The sequence below is a fragment of the Drosophila nasuta genome, chromosome 3 (assembly GCF_023558535.2).
Source record: "Drosophila nasuta strain 15112-1781.00 chromosome 3, ASM2355853v1, whole genome shotgun sequence".
NCBI lineage: Eukaryota > Metazoa > Arthropoda > Insecta > Diptera > Drosophilidae > Drosophila > Drosophila nasuta.
The window spans coordinates 38,135,275-38,156,746 of NC_083457.1; the positions used below are offsets into that span (position 1 = coordinate 38,135,275).

A 21,472-nucleotide genomic window follows, 5' to 3' on the forward strand; every position below is an offset into this window, starting at 1 on the left:
CTACAAGTACATATAAACTCGCACACACTCACACGCACACACATATGTTAATACATGAGCGCATACATAAAATACATCGTCACGCGAGTGCAGCGAACTAATTCAAGGCTGCATACCACACGATACAGCAAAGCAAAAATAAAGCTATCAATGTGTTAGTGTTGCTGTTGCTGTTCATGTTGCTCTCTCTCTCCGCTTCGTTGGCCCGCACCCGGCTCACTCACTGCGAATGCGAGAGTGCGAGTGTGAGCAAAGCATTGCTCTCAGTTCGTGGCCGTATGTGTGTGTGTGTTTTCGAGTGTGCAGGCAAGACAAGTTCAGCGCTAAACACATTCAAAGCTGACCAAAGCTAAGCACAAGACGCAGACTGAGACTGCGACTGAGAATTTTGTAAGGTTGTATCATCATAATCATCATTGTGATGATGATCATGAACACGATGATCATCGCGATGATCGGCAACATTATGAACAGCGTCATTTGGCGCTGCCTTTTGTTTTCATTTCAGCTTTTTTTTATAACAAGATGCGAAGTCGGCGGCACACGCTCTAATGCAATCAAAAGCAAACGAACGTCGCACAAACTGTGAAACTGCAAAACTGGAACTGGAACCGAAACAGACACACACAAACATACGTACATACATATGTATATAAACGCACACTGAAAGAGAGAGAGATACACATATGCACACTGACACACAAACAACTGCTGATTCCCTCCCCCTCCCTTCTAAACCCCATTTAGTCAGTATTCAGTTCATTTGCTCAATTCTTTTGCTGCTTGTTGTTGACAGAGTGGGTGGATTACGGGAGGAGGGGAAGGGTGGATTGGATGGTGATGGAGAATGGCAGGGGGAATAGGTATTGGAAATGCTCTAATGGGGGCAGCGAAATGTGTTGCCTTTGTTGCATATGGAAAAATGAAAACAACGTGGACATCGTCGCCACATTTCATTTTCATTGCACATTGAGAGAAAATGCATTTCTATCAGCGGTTTACCTTCCCTTTCCTCCCCCTCTGTTCTCTTCCCTCCTACTCACGCCTGACTATTGATATGCTCTATTATTATTTGCAGTTTGCAGTTGTCTGTTTTGTGTTTGCACCTTCGCTTTGCTTTGTTATTGTTGTTGTTTTCGTTTTCGTTTTTCGTTTGCCTTTTGCCGTTGCCTGTTGTTTGGGGTGAAGGTGAAAACTTTTTCACCGCACCTAGAGAGAGGAGGCATAACGTCTAACGATCGTCGACCGACAATGGATGACGATCGGATTTGTGTTATTGTCGTTGTCTCTGTTTGTTGTTGTTTTGCGATCGGTGTGTTAATGGGTTACAGTGCAATTAGGACAGTGTGTTCATTGCGAGTCTCTCTCTCGCTCTCACCCTCTCTCTTTGGTCCCCTTGAATTCCAATTGGATATTCAACGAGCGCGTATAAGTAGGCTTTGCCTATGGCAACAAAATGGCGACAACAGGAATTTGCTACTGGGATATTACATGTATTTTCTTTATGTACTAATTAATGAATATTTTCATAGGCCTTCGAGTTGCGGTTTCATATTAAATACTTTATATTAAAATAAAAGCAGACATATAAATATTTAATATGTATTTGAAACTGCATTTTTTAATTTATGTAGTATAAAAACCAAATGCTTACTCATTGAAAATATATTAGGAGAGTACTTTGTAACTTTGTACTTGGGTACTTATAATAGAGTGTATAAAAAAGTTATTTTATTTATATTGTAATATTTATTTTTGTGTGGAAAATTTAATTTAAGATATATTTTGAATGATATAGTATTTGTGGAATCTTTTTTTTATTTTACACATTTTAGTTAAGATTTTTTTTAATTTTTTTTTAAAGTGTATTTTGACTTTATTTTTATGAAAATTGAACTTCATTTAATGGATCTAATAATATATTTATAATGTTGGAGTCAATGTTAGTACTCCTCACTCTCTTTTAAGTTTTGTCTATATTTTCTTGAATAACATTTGTAAATAATTCAGTACTTATGTATAATTTTTGACACTGACATCTCAATGCATCTATTATGCTTAACTTTTTTTTGATCTATTCTATTCCACTCCATTATATTCTAATCTCTGCAAGCTGTGTAACTGATTTGATTTTGGGGTCGCACCACATTGGCACACCCAATTCATCTTTTCCCATCGTCATAAACCTTGCAATTGTCTGGCGATGCATTACAATGAAAACTAATTAAAACGTTTTCATCACAACTCGAACTCTGACTGGATGGAGGCGTCATTAATCAATCCTGACAAAATGGCGTCCAAAATGACATCATGACTAACACACAAAAAAATCCATAACACAACACAAAAGACACAAGACAAGACCCCCTTTCGCCTTTCGGTTACGCCACCCCCTCCCCCCTCCTGGTCCATGTTACACGCAAACGAGGTGAGGCTCCTGCGACTGTCCCAGAATCAAGAATAAAAGATAAATGTGGCAAAGATTTTAAGAGGCTCGACTTGAAAATACTCTGTATTCTATAAATGACAAAGTAATCTGCGCTCTAGTTAATATATAGTGTATAATAAGTTATGAAGTAAGTTAACTGTAAATTAATTACATGAAAATAATATTCTGTAACATAAATAATCATTTTTGTAGTTATAGTTTCATAGTAAGCAGTACATTGTTCTTTCTCTCAAATGCTTTTATTTATCGTTTGGACTAATATTCTTAGTTTTAAGAATTGGTTCTTAAAGTTGTCTTACTTTAAGAACATAATTTTTAAACCAAAGGTTCTTGATCTTATAACTTGATCTTTTTTCTCAATTTTCTAACAGTCTGTTTCTCTAATTTTTTTTTACTATTTTTAACTGGAGTAACATTAAATGTAAGTAGACCAACTAAATGTATTTTTTCCAATAATTATTTATGCTGTTCTAAAGCGAATTCTTTTTGTAAATTAATTTTTTTTTTCCGATCAATCTAAAGTAATAAAATAGTCTAGAATATTATGGAAATTTATCAGAAATTTTAAATGTATTGAATTCAGAAAATGTTTAGTATTTAAATTTAATCTGCAATTTTGAAGAAATGTCAAATTATAATTATGTTTTTCTGAATAAAAATAAATCAAAATAAACATGCGATATTATACATTTTTTTTCTATGATGATTCAATGCTGTTGCTCATCCTCTAAGGATAAAATATTCGCCTTGCTTATTCTTCACTTATTTTCACTTGCTTCTCCAAACCAAACTACCCCACAAACTCACACAGTCTGCTGGGTATTCAAATGATATCCGTTAAAACTTGAACCCAGCGGTCACCTGCGTCTTGCGTGCAAAAAAACTAACAAGACGCAAATAAAATGACAAAAAAAAAACAGAAAAACAAACGAACAATTTTAGATAAGTCGCCAAGCAAATGCATGAAAAATAAAACGAGATAAATAAGCAAGAAAACTGAAAAAGCGCAAGCTACAAAAAAAAACAAAAAATAAGAAAAATATAAACAACAATTGCCAATCCACCAATCAACAAAATTGCAAAGTGCATTTTGCAGCGGCAACGTTTTGCACTTGAGGCAATGGCAGGCAGTTCAAGGGGAAGGGGGAGGGGTAAGATGGTGGTGGGAAGGGGAGGGGGCAAGGTGAGGGGAAGGGGAAGGGGAGGTGTGACGCTTAGACGGCGGTGACGGTGACGGTGGTGACAGTGACGTGCTCGGCCCGGTTCGCTGCCTGGCAATGGACAAATGAACGCCCCTGACATCGTTAGTTGTTGTTGTTGTTAGTTGTTGTTTGCTGTTTGTTTCACTAGCTGCAGTTGTTGTTGTTGGTTTTGCTTAGACTGTTGCTTTAGTTGTAATTGCAATTGTCGTTAGGGGGACACGCAGAAATCCTGATTTGGCTATAACAACGCACATTTTCGAAAAGCGCGACACGATTTGAAATTCAAATTGCAGCCAAGAAATGCGTGCAACATTGTTGTTGTTGTTGTTGTTACTGTTGTTGTTGTTGCTGTAGCCATGAGCCATGGCTAAAAGCATAAAAGCACTTGGCAATTGCCAACTAGAATAGAAAAATGGCAGTTAACTAATCAACAGCCAAAGTGCACCAGGGATGGGCAAAACACAAAAACGAAAAACGAAAATCGAGCGAGTAAATTTAATTCATCGAGCAAATCGATTCGAGGAAGGTTCAAGGAGAATTCGTTGCAGAAAAAAAGTGCAAGCAATTGAATAAACAATAAATGAATACTGAAATACACTCAATAATTAATTAAATAAGTCATTAGATGTTTTTATTTCGTAATTTGAGGCATGTCAAACTTAATTATCAATCTTGCATTGTCTATTAATATATTTGCGATAAAAATGCACACATTTATTTTTAGTAAATTCGAAAATTCTAAAGCAAGAAAATTAAAACTAATTGTTTGTTTTTGTTTTGAATTTGTCTGCGAGAAAATTTATAGCCACAGCACGAAAAACATTCGTAGTTCTATCAATAAATTTGCATAGCTGCGCATTTTTTTATAATTCAATTAAAAGACAATTTTAAGAGCAGGAAACAATTATTGAATGAATTTGAATGAGCAGAAGTCTCGGAATAAATACGCTAAGTGGAACATGTGCTGGAAATATATTTTTATCTATTTTGATTGCAATTTAGAAATTGAAAAATTAATGGATAATCACTAAATAACATCTTCAAATTCAACTGAATGCATCTGATTATACTTTTTACATACTAGAATTCAATTTTAAAAGGGTAATAATAAATTGATGAATACTTTTTGTAGCCTAGAACATAGTTCTAAATTGTTAGTGATAATAATAAAATAAAACAAATTTGATTTATTTTGAATTTTTTAGAACTAATTGAGAATATGAAATATTGGTATGAAAGTAAATAATTTCCTATTAATGATTACATTACATCTAAAAATCAATCTGAATGCATCAGACTATACTTTTTACATCCTAAAATTATATTTTAAAATTCGAATAATAATTTGATTTGTAGCCTAGAACATAGTTCGAAATTTTTAATGATTAATGAAAAAATTAAATAAATTGGGAACGAAGACTTTTTAGAACTGATTAAAAATATGAAATATTAGTATGAAACTAAATAATAAATTAAGAATAAAATGTTTCATATTTTAAAGTTATATTTTCTAATGAATCAAAATAAAGAAAATTGTCCTAATAAAAATAATATATTATTGCGAACTGAGAACTTTTAAAACTCATTTATAATATAAAATATTAATTTAAGAAATATTAGATATTTTATAGTTCTAAACTCTCTTATGTGCTTAAGAATTAAAATATTGAAAATTGTCCTAATCACATTAAAGTATATGTCATTAAATGATATTTTGTTAAAAAATCTAGATTAGAGAAAATTTGCCAAAGATAATAAAGTATATTTTAAGGATGAAATGTTAAATGTAATTTTGCTTAAGAATCAACATTCAGTAAAGTTTTCTATTATCAAAAAAAAAAGAAAATTAAAAATGATATTTTAATAGATTGAGTACTCTTAAATTAAGTTCTATCTATCTCATTTCTATCTCTCACTTACATAATTAAAAAAAAGCCGCAATAATTCCTAAAACTTTTTTTTTCTTCTAAGAAGTTAATTGAGAATTTATTTATATCTTATATTCTTAGAACATATATTCTTTAGAACCTTGGGAAGTTGAAGTGCTGCGCAAATCTTAGCAGCCAGCCCTGAAGTGAGCGGACCAAGTAATAAACGCAGAACGCACAACGCAGAAACTAACGCACTTTTCAAATTGAAACTGTGGCGAAGCCGTTGCCGATGTCGATGTTGATGTCTATGGCTAGATGGCTATAATGCTGCGACTATGGTCGTGTGTGGAACCCCTTGACATTAATAACGTGGCCAAGTCGCCGCCGGTCGCTTTGCTTTGCCACTTGCCACTTGCCACAACTGCGTGTGTCGTGTGTCGCATTCGCATTCGCAGCTTTGCAGTTGAAGCAAAAGCGAAATAAAGACTAATTTTTTTGCCAAAAGGGGTGAGAGATGGGGTGAGGGGAGGCTGACTGGCTGGCCGCAATAGAACCTTGGACTGATGCTGAACCCTCTAAACAAAAGTGAACAATCTTTGCAGCCGCCGTCGTCGACGTCGTCGTCATCCGTCGTTGGCCGTTTACAATGTCAACGGCTTGTTAGAGACGCTGTTGCTATTGTTGTTGTTGTTGTCATTGTTGTCGCTTTGTGCAGTCGACGTCGGCGTCGCCGTCAGTGATTGGGCAAATTCGTTGGCGAGAAGACGAAAAAAAAAAGGTGCCCACTCATCAGGGTTATCCTTGAAACTGCAAAATTAAAGTTCAATGCTTGTGCGGCGCTTGAACTCAGCAAGACACAGGACACGACCCAAGCCCACAGCCCACAGCCCAAAAGCAAACGGCAAAGTCGTCTAGCGCCTGTCAAGTAGCCTCTCGCTCGCTCTCTCTCTCTTTCTTTCTCTGTCGCTGTCTCCCTCTCTCCACAATGATGATTGCGCCCATTTTTATGTCTGTTTCTTTTTTTATGGCTGAACTCGAACGAAAATTTCAAGTTCAAGGTTGCCGGAAAGCAGCCGCCCAAACAACACACACACACACACACACACGCACACAACTCATCCAGACGAGGACAGGAGAACGGCAAAGAGAGGCATATAAAACTTGTCTTGCGTCTCGCTCACACTCTTTCTTTCTTTGCTTCTCCCAGGCACGCACACAAAATGGTTGACGACGAAAGCTTTTTTTTTTATTTGGCGTGTGGAGTGTGGGTCGCCATTTTGTCTGCATGCGTGCCTCTATCTCCGTCTCTATCTGTGTGTGTGTGTGCGTGCCCAATACAAATGCAAAACGTTTCCTACACACAGAAATGTAGTCGCTGTCGCTGTCGCTGCTGTCGCGACGCCAACGTTCAGCCCACAGTGGCAATATCCTTTTGACCTTGAAGCGCACAATTTCCACACGCAAAATTTATTGACCTGCCCAAAGGGAGGAGGGGTGGGAAGAGACGGCATTTGTGTCTGACTTGGCTTCGCTTGCCCAACTGAAGGAAACATGAAAACCCGAAACAGGCCGCAACAAAAACAACAACAACAACAACACCAACACAGCCGAAACATTCTGCCGCTGCCCCGCTGCTCCGCGCTGAGCTCTGTCTGGGTTTTTGTGTGTGGCCTTTTTAGAAAAGGAAGTAGGTGCCCGCAGAGTCAACTGAGTGAGTGGTTTGAGGGTTGCTGTCTACGCTCTGGGTTGCTGTCTCGGGAGTGGGTTATTGCCTATGTTTGTGCGTTTGTGTGTAGCTGCTAAATCTCCTCTGTGTGTGTGTGCGCGCTACAGCGACAGTCATTTCTCAGAACCCGTCGTCGCTTTGTGTTTGCTTTCGTGTCAATAGACGCTTATTAATTGTGTGCGGGAGGGGGTCGAGGGGGTTGTGTAGGGTAGGTACATCCTGTCGGGATTTAATATAAGCACAAGTGACTGGCCCTTTTAGTTGTTTTGTCTCGACGGGCGCGACGAGACGCTCGCAATACTCGTTGGCATTAAAAATTATGACACTTGCGCTTATGCAGCAAATAATTTTTTTTAATACTTTTAAACGCGTAGATTTAATCAAATTAAATGTCTCCACCCAATGTTAGCTAATATTACCACCCCATTCAGCACAAGTTCGAAGAAATTGATGTGCTAGCACGTACACAAACCATTTCGAAAAATTATCTACATATGTGAGCCACTTCGAAAACTGTGTTAACTTAGCCAAGACACGACCTATACAATTGGCTACAATGCTTGCAAAACTGCGCACAGCGCTTGCTCAACCATTTTCGAATTTCGAACGCAGCCATCCTCGCGTGTGTTCGAAACTGCGTGCTGCCAACTTAACGTCAAGCAGTTGCAGCCAACTTCACGTTGAAGCGTGCGCAATTTGAAAGCAAATTTGAAACAACTGAGAGTAAAAAGTAAATTTGAAAGTTGACTTACCGTCCAGTTTATCCAGCCGCTTATCAATGTTTAGGCATTTGGACATCAGCTTCTCCACCAGCAATGGATTTGCTGAGGCGCTGGTCACAGTCACAAAACGTGACTCGTCCGGCGTGCAATCTCCATTGCTGCTGCTATTGTTGTTGTTGTTGTTGTTGTTATTGAGCAAATCACAAGGAAGCAGAAAGCCTGAGTAAAAAATCAAATAAATATCAAAGATACAATTCGTATAAATTGCTTATTCACCTGTTCGCTTTGCTGCTGCTGAGTTGTTGTTGTTGTTGTTGCCCGAGTTGGAGCCAAAGCCAAGCAACGCCGCCTGGCCATTGGTGTTGTTGCTATCAGCTAGACTGGCGCCCAGGGCCGACTCGACCAATCCCTGGACACTTAACTGGACATTCTCTTTGGCAAGCAGATCATCGCTGGCAACGACAACGGCGGACGCAAAGTCATTATCGTTGATCACATTGTTGTTGTTCTCCTCCTAGGAAAGATAATAGCATAGAACAAAAACAAGCAAAAGCAAAAAGATTTTTGTGTGTTGGGGGAAGAAAAGAGCAAAAGGAAAACACAATATAAATACATAAAAGGTTAACTGTTCATTTGAGAGATAAAGAGAGAGCGAGCAAGAAAGAGTCCTGCGCAAAAGCTTTTAGTAAATGTGTGTGTGTTTGTGACTGAGAGAGAGTGAGCGTGATTGTGTATGTATGTATGTGTGTGTAGTAGTTTAAACTTGTCTCTGTTTTTTTTATTGTTGTCGCATGTACATTTTCGACTTTGACCTCAACGGTCGCCAAATCCGACAGCAGGCTCTCGATCTCAAAGTTGCTCTCGGAGAGCGTGCGAAAAAGCTCATCGGAGGAGTCGCTGCCGCACAGTGGCTCCAACACAACGTTCACATTCCGCGCCGCCGAACCGTTAAGCTCCTGATTGCCCACAGCTTGTTGTTGCAGTTGTTGTTGTAACTGTTGATGCTGTTGTTGTAGCTGCTGCTGCTGTTGTTGTTGTTGCTGTTGATGTTGATGTTGATGTAGCTGCAGTTGATGTTGTTGCTGTTGTTGTTGTAAAGCGTTTGTTTGCACCGTGGGATTGATGTTTTCAGCATTGACCGTGGAATCATCCTATAGAAAAGCAATACACAAAATATACACGACAAGTTTAGAGTTGAGACTTGACAGCAGCGATAGTTTATGTCTCGATATATATATCGATAGTCGGTTGTGTGTAGAGTTCATACCGCAATGCATGTTGCCAAATCTAGACCACCAACAAGACGACCATCGTTATCCGGACACCAGAGCAATGCGTCATCGATAAATGGCATCGCTGATAGGGCAAAGCCTCCACTGCAAATACTGTTAACTGCCAGCGTGTAGCCGTTTCCTTTTGCCCCTTCACTTGAAAATATATTTATGTATGTATATATATATTGGTGTATATATATATATATAGATATAGTACCCTAAGGGTTATTCTAGTTTAACTACTGCACAAATTTATAAAAGTTTCCTTCTCCTTATCACACAAATTTGGAGTTTTCACACAAATTTTTTTTGGTTTTTTCAAATATATAATTTTGTTAGGCACTTTTTTATAAGACGGTTTTGGTTTGGTTTCCGATTATATATTTTGTATATAAAGTTTTTTTTTTGTTGTATATATTTATTTAATTGATTTTTTATTTACTTTTGTAGGTAAAATGTGTAGTCTTTTGTTTGATTTTGGACGTTTGTCATTTAAAACCAAAAAAAATATTTGTTGTAAAAAAATAAGAACACTTTGAAAATTCGATTAATTACTATGCGTATAACGTATTATGTATATCAGTTTTGTTATGTGATTACTAATATTATTTTGGTTTAAATTTGTTAAGAGTTTTATTTTGTTTATATTTATTTGGGTTTTTTCCGTTCTGCTGTTGTTTTGATTAAAATCTGAAATGAAACAAGAAAAGCAAGAAAATGATTAGCATTGGATTACTTTAGATATTTGTGTTTAAATATGTGTGTTATTTCAGTTCAAAAATTGAAGGTTCAATATCTTAAGTATAGTTGGAAATTTATAATTTAAGATTTTGTGAGATTCTAAGACAATCTAAGAATATAATTACTATACTTTAATTGATTAAAGTAAGCTTTTATGATTTTTAACAGACAAACTGATAATTTCATTGCCTAAAAAGTATTGTAAATTAATTGGAATTATCAGCTCTTTTTATTTATATGATATCAGATTACATCTTTCTCCAAAAATGTATTAAATATCAAAATTAAAAATAATAATTAATTTTCATTAAATTTTTAGCATTTCACTCGCAATCCCTTTTTTTTTGTTTTAAAGAATTGGATTATATCTTTCTCAAAAAATGCTATAAATATCCAAAATAAAAGATTCTTATAAATTTTTATTGCCTTTCTAGAAATCTACTCACTTCATTTTACTGTTTTAAAGAAGATTTTGTAAGAAACCTCATTCAATTCCTTATCTTAACATAAATAATATTTCAATTCTCTTTCATTAAACTTTTCCTAGTCGCATGTACAAGAAATATTCGTAACAATTAGACGCTTTAATTGCATAGATGTTACATGTAAAGTTACCATAATTTCTGATGACTGATTCGCAACCCAAACAACAGAAAACAACAATAAATTGTTGTAGTTGAAAATTGAGGATGAGGTTAATAATGATGAGAGATGAAATAAAAACTGAAAACTGAAAAAAAGATGATGGAAAGTCGCTGTTGCATTGCATTGTTTAAATATTATTGCTGTGTATGCATTTTATGCTTCCGGTTATAACAAAAATTTGTGTATGTTTTTGTTGTTGTTGCTGCTGCTGTTGAATCAAAGTTAATTTCATTTAAAGTTCAATAACATTTCAAATTGCGAATTACAACATAAGACAGACGGACAGACAGACGGACGGAGAGGAGAGCCCTGAAGGGTGTTGCGGGGGTTGGGTTAAATGTGCAACAGCTGCAACAGCAAAGAAAACAAAAGACTCTCTTGCAGCAAAAGAAAAGAAACAAAAAAGAAAAAGAAAAACCAAAACAAGCAGCAGCCGCAACAGCAGCGAAAACAAAAACAACTTTGGAAAAATGCTTTTTACATAACATGTTATTGAACTGCATGCAAAGCAACAACAACAACAAGTTTTTTGCTGCAGTTGCTTTGCTGTTGCATTTCGCTCTCTCTAAGCTGCCAAATCCATTGCAAGTGAAAGTCTAACAACAACACAACTGCAGCAGCAGCGACAAAGCAGCGAAAAAGCAGCAACTGCAAGTCGCAAAAAGTTCGTTAACATTGAACTACGACGACGTCGAGCTTGAAAGCACAGCAGCAACAACAACGCAATCGAAGCGAACGAGAGTGAGAGAGAGAGAGTGAGCAACAACAATAATCGACATTACAGCATTGCGCTGCTTGCGTCGCTCTGCTGGCGTCGCTGTTTGCGCTGCGCTGCGCCTGCGCTGCTTTGGTTTTTCCATTGCATGCCTGTTTTTTTCTTAGTGATGCGCATGCGGCGCGGAAAACTCGTTTTCCATTATTCAATACAAGCAGCAGCAGCAGCAGCAGCAGCAGCTGGCGGCTATTCACTTTTCTGCCTGCAAGTTCAGTAGAAGAAGAAAACTTGAAAGAAAAGCCAAAGAAAAGCAACAACAAGCCTTTCGTTTGCATTAGAAATGTTGCTTGTTGCAGTTGTTGTTGTTGTTGTTGTTGTTGCTGTTGTAAAGTGGCGCCACAGTTGCCATCTTCTGGTGCCGCCGCCGCCACCAATGATTACTAAGATGTTGCGACGTTTATGCAAAATATTGCCTTTGCTTTTCTCTAATAACAGTGCAACGGTGCGTATACACAATCTTTGATTAGCCACAACGTAGTCAACAGTAGATTGATTTGCCCCCTCAATCTTCTCCTCCTCTCCTCCGCCCACCAACTCTACGAGACTCGTTCACATTGAGCTTAGAGCACTTCCTGGTGCTCGCTGAACAAAAAAAAAAAAAAAAAAAATACATGCACACATCTCTATGATCAAAATACTAGACGTGTGTATTCTCAGCATGCAAATGGGCGCGGCTCAAAGTGGAGAGTGGCGAAGGGGGGGAGTTGAAGGGGTGCTGCCGACTGTCGCTCTTCAATGCTGCCCGAAGACAGCCGAACTGTAGACGAAGTGCCGACGAAGCAGCGAAAACAAGTAAAAGTTAAGACAAGTGCACATTTTTGAGTTATATTGCGAATCTTTATATGGAAGAAATTTAATCGTCTGATTAATGCTTTCTTTGTAATCTAAGGCAAATCAATTATAATATTTACTTGTATTATTACTAATATTTTACTTGTATTATTACTAAAGTCTATTGTTGCTGTTGACAATGTAACAATGCTATCAATCCATTCGAATATCATATATATTTCATTTATTATTTTCCAATGATTTCATCTGAGCGGAATACTTTATAGAAATATAAATGAAACTTTGGAAGTTTCTATAGCATTTAAATATAATAGAAAAAGGAAAAACTAAATCAGGACAAGTTATTTACAGGAATAAGTTCTTTAAAGTATCAAGAGTATTTAAATTTGATTTATGTCAAAATTTTCAATGAAGAGTCTCTAAAAATAACTTTTTATGTTTTTGTGCGAGCTGAATGGAATTTTATTGCGACTATGCAATTTTGTTAAATATAGTTTTGATGACGAATCTGTTCCGAATTGACACTTTTCAAATGCTTTAGCTATGCTAGGCTATGCATTTTATTTTTACATCTTTTAGTTGCAACAAGAATGCAACTTTGAGTATTCAAAGAAAAACTATTGTCAAACTTTTCAACTTTTGGAATGCAGTTTAAGCTGCATCTGTTTCGATAAGTATTTAAAATAAAAGAGATTTATAAAAAATAAATCATTAAATGGAACGATAACATATGTGAAGGTAGGTGAAGATAGGTGAAGCAACTTATATTATATTCTTTTTGTAACCAATCCTAACAATCAAGATTTGCATGACTTTATAACAGTTCATTTCTATCAAACTATGGATTGAATTTGTCTTTATATAATCTGTTAAATAATTGTCTTTCCTTATTTTAATATAGGTATTTATATTATACTATTTATCTATGATATTATTTTATTTATATATCTTTAATATATGTTTAACAAAATATAGTTAGTTTACTTTACTCACCAAATATAAATATATTTATGAACTGCAGCGTAACGAGTTGTAAATATTTTTGATTTTGATTGTTAATAATAGTTTGTATATATGTTCTATATAACTATTTTGTATAAAGTACAGTTTTGTTTTCTTTTTGATTATCCACAAAAGGCAGTGTAAAGTTATCCAAAAAAAAAATTTGATTGCGAATTAAAGTTGTTGCTTTAATTACAATTTTTGTTGTCCCGCTAGTAATTTTTGTTTGAAGACGAAGCAGGAATGGGGAGCTGATAACTTTGATTTTGTTGTTGTTGTTGTTGGAAGAGGAGACGTCTCTGTCTTTGTTTTATTTTACAACGTATGCGATAGATGTACAAGTATAAACTTTTATTGTCATTAGCAACATGGCTGACATTGACCAAATTTGCATGTGTTCCCAGTTTTCTGCTTTGGGCACGCATTTATGGTGTTTGAACGTGCGCCGAGGCATTTAGAGGGAGCGAGAGAGAGAGAGAGTTGTCGTCCCCCCGTTGCAGTCTCCCCCCTCTTATCTATGCTCGCTGCGTGGTGGCCTCTGCAATGAGAAAAAAGAAAAAAACAAGATACACCGATTAATGTCAATTTCAATTCGATTTCAATTCATTATGCTGCTTTCATTAGCGATGCTTAACTTTAAGTTGCCAGCTCATAATACCAATATTTGCATACATATTTACATATTACATTTGCACACTCATAGCAAGCATTATGTATGCACATATTAACAGAGCTTTCGCCTGCAGTGAAGCTTTTTTTTTTTGCATTGCCTAGTCACAAGAACACAAAAGCTACGCAAATAGTAGCTGACAAAAATGCGTTTGACTTGCGCTCTCTAAGCAACAACACGAACAACACCAAAGCAAAGCGTGAGACAACAACAAGGTGCAAAGAGTTGATCGGCAAAGTTTTTGCGTGGGGCAGAGCGAGAGGGCAATGTGTAGAGGGCGCAAGCCAGTTGACAGCAGGGTGCGATAGAGCGACGAGCGCCGGCGTCTTTGTTGATGCTCATTTACTGCGTAAATATGTTTCGACTGGTGTTTTTACTCTTACTTCTCTTGTAGCTTTTATTGTATTGTAGTTGTTGCTGGGCATTTGCTATGTCTACTACTTATGCATACATGTATGTGTGCGTGTCTATTCGTGCTGTGTATGTGTGTGTGTGTGTGTGTGCATCGTCGTGACCTTCTCACACTGTCATGGCTACGTATAAAAATTGTATAAAAATAAAAGCTTTCGTTTTATAATTTGTATGCAGCTCCAAGCGCGTGAGTGTGTGCGTGAAGAACATAAGCACGAGTCGCTTAAACAACAACAACAACAACACCAATTATATTTCATTGAACAAAATATTATTTATGTTCCGCTCAAGATCGCTTTTTAGCCAGCTTAATGTTATTGTTGTTATTCTGATTCTTATTGTTGTTGCTGCTTGGCAAGAGCTTTTGCAACATTTAGCTACTTCCGACTTTGTCGCTTGCAAGATTAACTTTTCGCATCAGCCATAAAAATATGTATGTGTTTAAACATATACATATGTATGTATGTATAATTTACTGATGTGGAGTCACTCGGACAGGTGTTGAAAGATTATCTGAAGGCATTGCAGATGTTTCAAGGTCATCTGCTCGCATTGTTCTTAACTGGAAATCTACAAAATCATTCACTTGTTTATTTACATACATAATTTGTAATCGATGTCGACTGCGTCCTTTAGCTAATTAAGCTAACTTTATTTTAATCGTTGCTCACCATTTAACACTTAGTCATTCATACAAATCGAATCAAAAATTTATCAAACAAATACAACAAACACAACAACAACAATACAGTTTAGCAAGTGGGCATTTTTTTGAAACCTTCCTCGAAAATCATTTTTCTCTAGTATTTTTATTTTTCGATTTTGTTTTTTCTGTTTCTATTTCGAACCGCAACAAAAAGCGAAAATAGTTGTTGCATGGCAAGTCGATTAGTTAGCTTTATTCTCGCCTTTTGCTTGTAACCTTCTCTTCTGATCGATTCAAGTTTAAGGTCGAATAGTTCTCCCCCCCCGCCCGCTTCCCACCTGCTTCGCTACTCGGGTCTAGACAATAAACGTAGACAACCCTTGAGTCGCTAATGCCCACTAATGTGCGGCTCGTAGGGTATTTTTGTTGTTACAGGTTGTTTGCGCCAAGGGCGTAGCGAATGTTGTTGTTGCACGCACATTTGTAAGCTTTACAAAGTAAGTGCAATTGTGTGTGTGTGTATGTAAGTATGTAAGTATGTGTGTGTAGCGAAGGGAGCTCAAGATCGTCGGCTGTCTAAGCTCGCTTTAACGGTACATGCGTTCATTACTGAAAGCTGCTCCAGGCACATTGACACAAAGCGCATTTGCATTTGCATTTACATTTTGCTGTTGAAGTGAATTACATATTTAAATACTAAGTACGAAAAAACTATAAATAAACGTTTAATTTAAGCAAAAATAAATAAATATATATTTATTAGAATATTTATTCACATAATAACTAATCAAATTAAATATGAATATCTCATTATTTTAATATATTTATAATAATTGTTCACATAATAAATATAAATACTTCATTATTAAATTCTATTAAAAGTACTAATAATATTTATACATATAAATTCTACCAAACCAAATATTAATGCTTCATGCGAAAGGAATTCAAGTAAACAAAAATACTACATAAAGTGCTCATTGTAAGATATAAATGATATTAAAGCAAACTACGCAGATTATAAAACTATAATTGTACTACAAAATAACAAAACAAAAAAATAACAACATATTCTTCGCTTTGCGACTTCTTTGTGTTAAATTCTTCGGTTTGTCGTCACACACTATTTATGCAATAAAAGCTCTAAACAGAATGGACTGAAGTTAACCGATTAACCTTCAGTCAAACATACCCGAAAAAATACATAAAATAAAAAAAAAGCAAAATAAGTTTTAATTAAGGGGCTAAGAATGCGATCGAGGTGTTGAAGTGATGTTTTTTTTTTGTCGAGTATAAATGACAAACTTCAAAAAACAACTGAAAAACTAAAAACTAACAAAGAACTAAACTAAAACTGGGCGCAACGTTCGTTGTGCATTCTAATAAATTTCATGAAATAACCATAAATTCATATGTTAAATGGAAAAATTATTCACTGCCCATAAATAGTGTGATTCGTCGAGTGGCATAAGAAAAGAAAAAACAAATAAAATAAGACAAGAGACATGTGTAGATGCATGAGATAGAGACATGCGATAGATACACACACACACACATACACATACATACATAAGATCTATAAGTATGTCTAATAAGAGCATAGAAAAATCTTAAATGTCGCGCCTATTGTTGTTCTTGTTGTTGTTATTGTCGCTAAACTGTAAATTCAAAAAAATAAAATACATGCTCGTAATACTATTAAAAACAGAATAGTCAAGCGCTACTAACCTTAGACAAAAACAAAAAGCACCAGCAACAGCAGCAGCAAATGAAAAAGCAAAACAAAACGCAAAAGCAAAAGGCAAAAGCAAAAGGCATATCTAACTATAAAATATACAAACACACATATGTATGCACATACTCGCATACTCGCTGCATGTGCGTGTGTTTGTATAAAATACGCAACCTTCAAAAAATCTAACAAAGCAAACTTGTTCAATAGTCATATGCGTATCAGGAAGTCAACATTTCAAGGATTGACTCATTGAAAAGTCGAATGCGACGACGTCGACGACGACAGCAACAACAGAAACAAGTTAGTCGCTGAAACAAACACACACACACGCACGTGCATACTATACACACACATACACACCAATACAAGCAAATGCAGACACATTTATATTAGACGAAAACTTTGCAAAAGCGCGCCGGCAAAATGCAGTGCGAAAAAAATATTTACAGTAAAGCGCGCGCTCACACTCACACACAGACGCACAGTTGCACATTTCTCTGAGATCACTTGCAGTTTGCAGTTAGTAAAGCGACTGCAGTCGCCGCTCTCTCACACACAATGGCGCTGTCATGATGTGAGCTTTTTGAGCGGCCATTGCAATACGCGAAACCGAGAGAGCGAGTCAACTGGCACGAATGTGTGTGTGTGTGAGTTGGAGAGCATTTGCCTATGCTGTGCTCTTAAGAGACTTTCGCTCTTTTCTCTTACGTTTGACTGTGACTTCATTCAAACGTGCTGCATTTTTTTGTTTTTGTTGCTGTTTGGCGCTGCCATTGCAGGCGAGCGTAGCGGTACAATTTTACTTTTCATTGTGAAATGATTTCAAAAATAAAAGTTATTATGCATGAGGTAATTGTCGTAGTATGTATTTGAATTTATACCATTTACTTTTTTGCACTTTTGCGCGATTTTAATCAAGCATTTAATATGTACAGATTGTTGTTATTAGTAGTTTTTTATTTATATGCTTGTTTCGCCTCGAGCAGACTAACAAGCTTAACTTGGCCATACTTAAAAGTTCAATATGTGGACCTTCAACCAATGAGGTGAAGTTTTTGTATTATTTTGGAAGCCCCCCGCACAGAAAAAATTAAAGCCGGGTTCAGTGCTCACATTCAAGGCACTAACACAATAACCTAGCCAAGCCAGGCCTTAATGGCTCCACTTCGGTCTCCGCCAACGAATTCAATTTCAATAACGCGATAACTTCTTCACAAAAAAAAAACAGCAACTGACTTGACTTCAATTGAAATTCGTGCCGTCGATCGCATGGAAGGTCGTTGCATTAAAAAAAAGAGTTTAATGACCAAGGAAACTTTTGCCGAAATATGAAACAAAAGCATGACGCTGCGTAACTACAACAACAATAACAGAGAAGTGCGCCCACAACTTACGACGACGCGCTCTCGCAGTTCGCACTCCTTTCATGGCAACAACAACAACAACAACAACTACAACTACAGCAAGAGTAACAGCAACACTTGGGAAAGGTCAACGAACAACATTGCCTCCGTCGGTCAAAAGCAGAGTTCACACGTACAGCTCACAGACTCAGACACAGCCACGCTCACTCACTGGCACACGCACACACTCATACACTCACACTTATACGAATGCATTGTAAAGCGGCGCAGCGCAGCGAAGAGCAACAAAAAAAATCCAACGGCAACGGCAAACGTCAACGGCTGGCAAAAAATTTTGTTTTGCTTTTGCTTTCGCGTTGAGTGAAGAGTGAAATGAGTGCGAAGTGTAAAGTGAGTGGAGTGAATTGGAGTAGCGCGTTGGCTTTGAGTTGAGTGAGCCCAAAACACACACACACACACAGAAGTACACAGCCTTGGTGCCTTTTGGCAATGATTCACATACACAGCAGCTGACTAATTAATAAATTGTTAATTGTTACCCACATTGAGCTATTTTCAGTGGAGTGTGGAGAGAGAGAGAGAGAGGGAGAGAGGGAGGGATGAAGCGCCTCAAACGCCTACGCGAAACTCAACCTCTCTGCTGCAGTCGACGTCAGCGTATTCGGATTCATTCACTTTTGTAAACTTAAATAAAAGCGTTGCTGTTGCTTTGAGCGTTGGCGCTGCTGCAGCAAGCAGAGCAGAGCAGAGAAAAGCAGCTGCTGCTGCCGTCGCGAGATCAACGCACTTTGCGTGTTGATCCCACGAAACAATTTGCCGTTTAATGCACCCCAAAAACAAAACAAAAACAATGCAAAAGCACCACAAACTGCAATGACTCAATCGCTGCGCTTTGAGCGCTTTTTTCTTCTTCTTTTTTTCTGCTTTTTGAGTGCAATTTGTGTATTACGATTTGCATGCTCAGTTTTCACTTTTTAAATAATATTTATGTACATAAAACACTACGCACACACACACACATTTTAAAATAAAATGTATTTGCAATTACACTTGCAGTCGAAGCAAGTTTTCTCATTGAAAGCAGTAAATAAAATAAAAAATCAAAATAAATATGGCAGCCAACGAAAGTTGCATGCAAAGGCATTGAAAAAATTTCGTTGCCGAAAAAAGCCAAAAAAAAACTGAGCAACAGCAAAAATGATACAACATGGAAAATTGCAGGGAAGAGATAAAATAAAAACCAAAAAACCACAACAGCAACAGAAATTCCTGCCGGGTCTCCATCAAGACCCAGACCCAGAGACTGCAGACTGCAGACCAAGATCGAGCTGGCGATGGCGATGACGATGGAAATGGAGATGGAGATGGAGACGGACGCCCCGGATACAAATACAATGCACTTGGCCGCTGGACAGGCTCTCCAGCCTGAGCTTGAGCTTGAGCTGAGCCGCGGATGAAGCTGAAACTGAGGCTGAGGCTGGAGTTGCAGTTGGAGCTGTAGCTAGAGGTACTAAACTTGTTTGAAAGTTGCAACTGTCGATGAAGCAACTGCACCAAAGGCAACAGCGGCTGCAGCAACAACAACAGCAAAAGTCGCGGCAACAGCATTTTGCAATTTTTTGGTAAACTTGAAAATTATATTTTGAACATGAGAAAGCAATTTGCGAAAATTGCATAAAAATATTTTGAAAATCATTCGTAGGAAATGCGAAAATTATAATGTTTCAAAACAAGCAGATTTTATCAATATATAATTTCGTAAAGTGTATGCATGATCCAATTAAAATCAACTAAGAAATTAAAAAAGTAAAAAAGATTTCCATATTAATTAAGATTTGGAGTGTTGATATATTAAACATGGATGGTAATTGAGATTATTCATATTTATTCGATAATTGGAAATATTTTAATCACTTTTTTAAAAGGTTAATTTTAGAGACGTGTCTTAAAAATTACTTGTGGGATGATTTTCTAAAATAAATGTACATATTTTGAAATATTAAAATACATTTCTACATTCTAAATTTGTATTCAATTCTTTACTAATCTAATACAAAATTATATGCAATAAATAGTTTTAAATTTTTTTTTTTTACCATCCAATTATTTACAAAAATCAATTTCATTTAAAAATTTGATAACTATTTTCATAAAAATTTAAGATTTTTAAATTTCAACATTTAAATTATTCAAAAAATCTGTCTTTATACAATTCTAAATCTCCAAATACATTTATATATAATTTCTTTATTATATAAGCAAAAACAAAACTTTTTTCCAAATACATTTAAAATAAATAAATAAATAAATAATAAATACTAATAATTTGATCTACAAATATACATAGTTTCACTATTATGTAAATCAGAATAAATCATGCAAAACCGAATAGCTATTAAACAATATTTTTTCTAGATTAAAAAGATTTTTTAAAACAAAAATAATTGTAGCAAATAAAAGTGAGTGTAAAAATGGGGAATTAATAGAAGTAAAACTAAAGAGTTTGCGCCTCTGGAAGCGAAAGTGAGTCGCACCTCTCACCAAGATTTGAGATTCGGATTTCAATTGCATTGCTGATTCCAAATCGGATTCAGATGCCAATTCGATAAGTCGAATAGCGAATCCCAAAAATACAAACACAAAAAAAAGAAAAACGAATATATGCAGGACATAAAACAACGAAATTTCCCATTGCACATTCAATGTGATGCAAATAAACATCATCATCAGAGAAGTTGCAGCAGCAGCAAAAGCAGCAGCAGCGGGCAAACCAAACATTTGAAGATGCCCCGCGCCATGGACATGGCCATAAAACTGGCCGTGCCTCAAGCCCCCAGTCCTCTAATCCCCAACCATGCCCATGCCCAACATGCCAGGCAACATTAGAAAACTGCAACAGCAACAGCGACAGCAACTACAACAACAAATACACTCAGCGAACGAAGCAAATGAACGAATGCCGTCTGCGCTGCAGTCGCGGTCGCAGTCACTGTCGACGTCGACGTCGAGTGTATGCATCAAAAAACAGACAGTAAATCTGATTGTTTGGGGTAATTGAACTTTCTTAAGAAATTGCGACATGTACACTTTGAAAAGCTCTGGATTTGCGAGCAGCAACAGCAACGTCAGCCGAGACAGCGCAGCAGCAGCAGCAGCTACAGCTACAGCACAGGCAGCAGTAGTCGCAGTCGCAGCAGCACACAAATGTACGCCAATGACCGAGTTCGGGTGAAAGACCTTCGATAACCATCATCATCATCATTCGCAGAGCAGCAACGGCAACATCATTAGCGAGTCCGAGTCGTCCGCAACGTAGTCATTGCACTAGCTGCCAGCCAGCCAGCCAACAACAGCAAAACAAAAACAAAGCCACACACACCAAGAGAGCCAGAGATAGAGAGCAAGCTGCGGCGAGAGCAAACCGACTGAGAGAGGGCCAGTCAACGC

General features: G+C 36.8%; 1 protein-coding gene across 1 annotated transcript in view; it reads right to left on the reverse strand.

Moving 5' to 3' along the window:
* LOC132788494 (ecdysone-induced protein 74EF) overlaps positions 1-13,406 on the reverse strand; it is a 49,562-nt gene extending 36,156 nt beyond the window's left edge. The window contains exons 1-5 of the mRNA XM_060795934.1: positions 13,191-13,406; positions 9,238-9,934; positions 8,768-9,121; positions 8,247-8,484; positions 8,001-8,189 (exon numbers count right to left, since the gene is read on the reverse strand). Of these exons, the coding sequence (XP_060651917.1) occupies positions 8,001-8,189; positions 8,247-8,484; positions 8,768-9,121; positions 9,238-9,324 (868 nt within the window). The 5' untranslated portion in view covers positions 9,325-9,934; positions 13,191-13,406. The remainder of the gene's footprint in view (positions 1-8,000; positions 8,190-8,246; positions 8,485-8,767; positions 9,122-9,237; positions 9,935-13,190) is intronic.
* Positions 13,407-21,472: the final 8,066 nt, after the last annotated feature.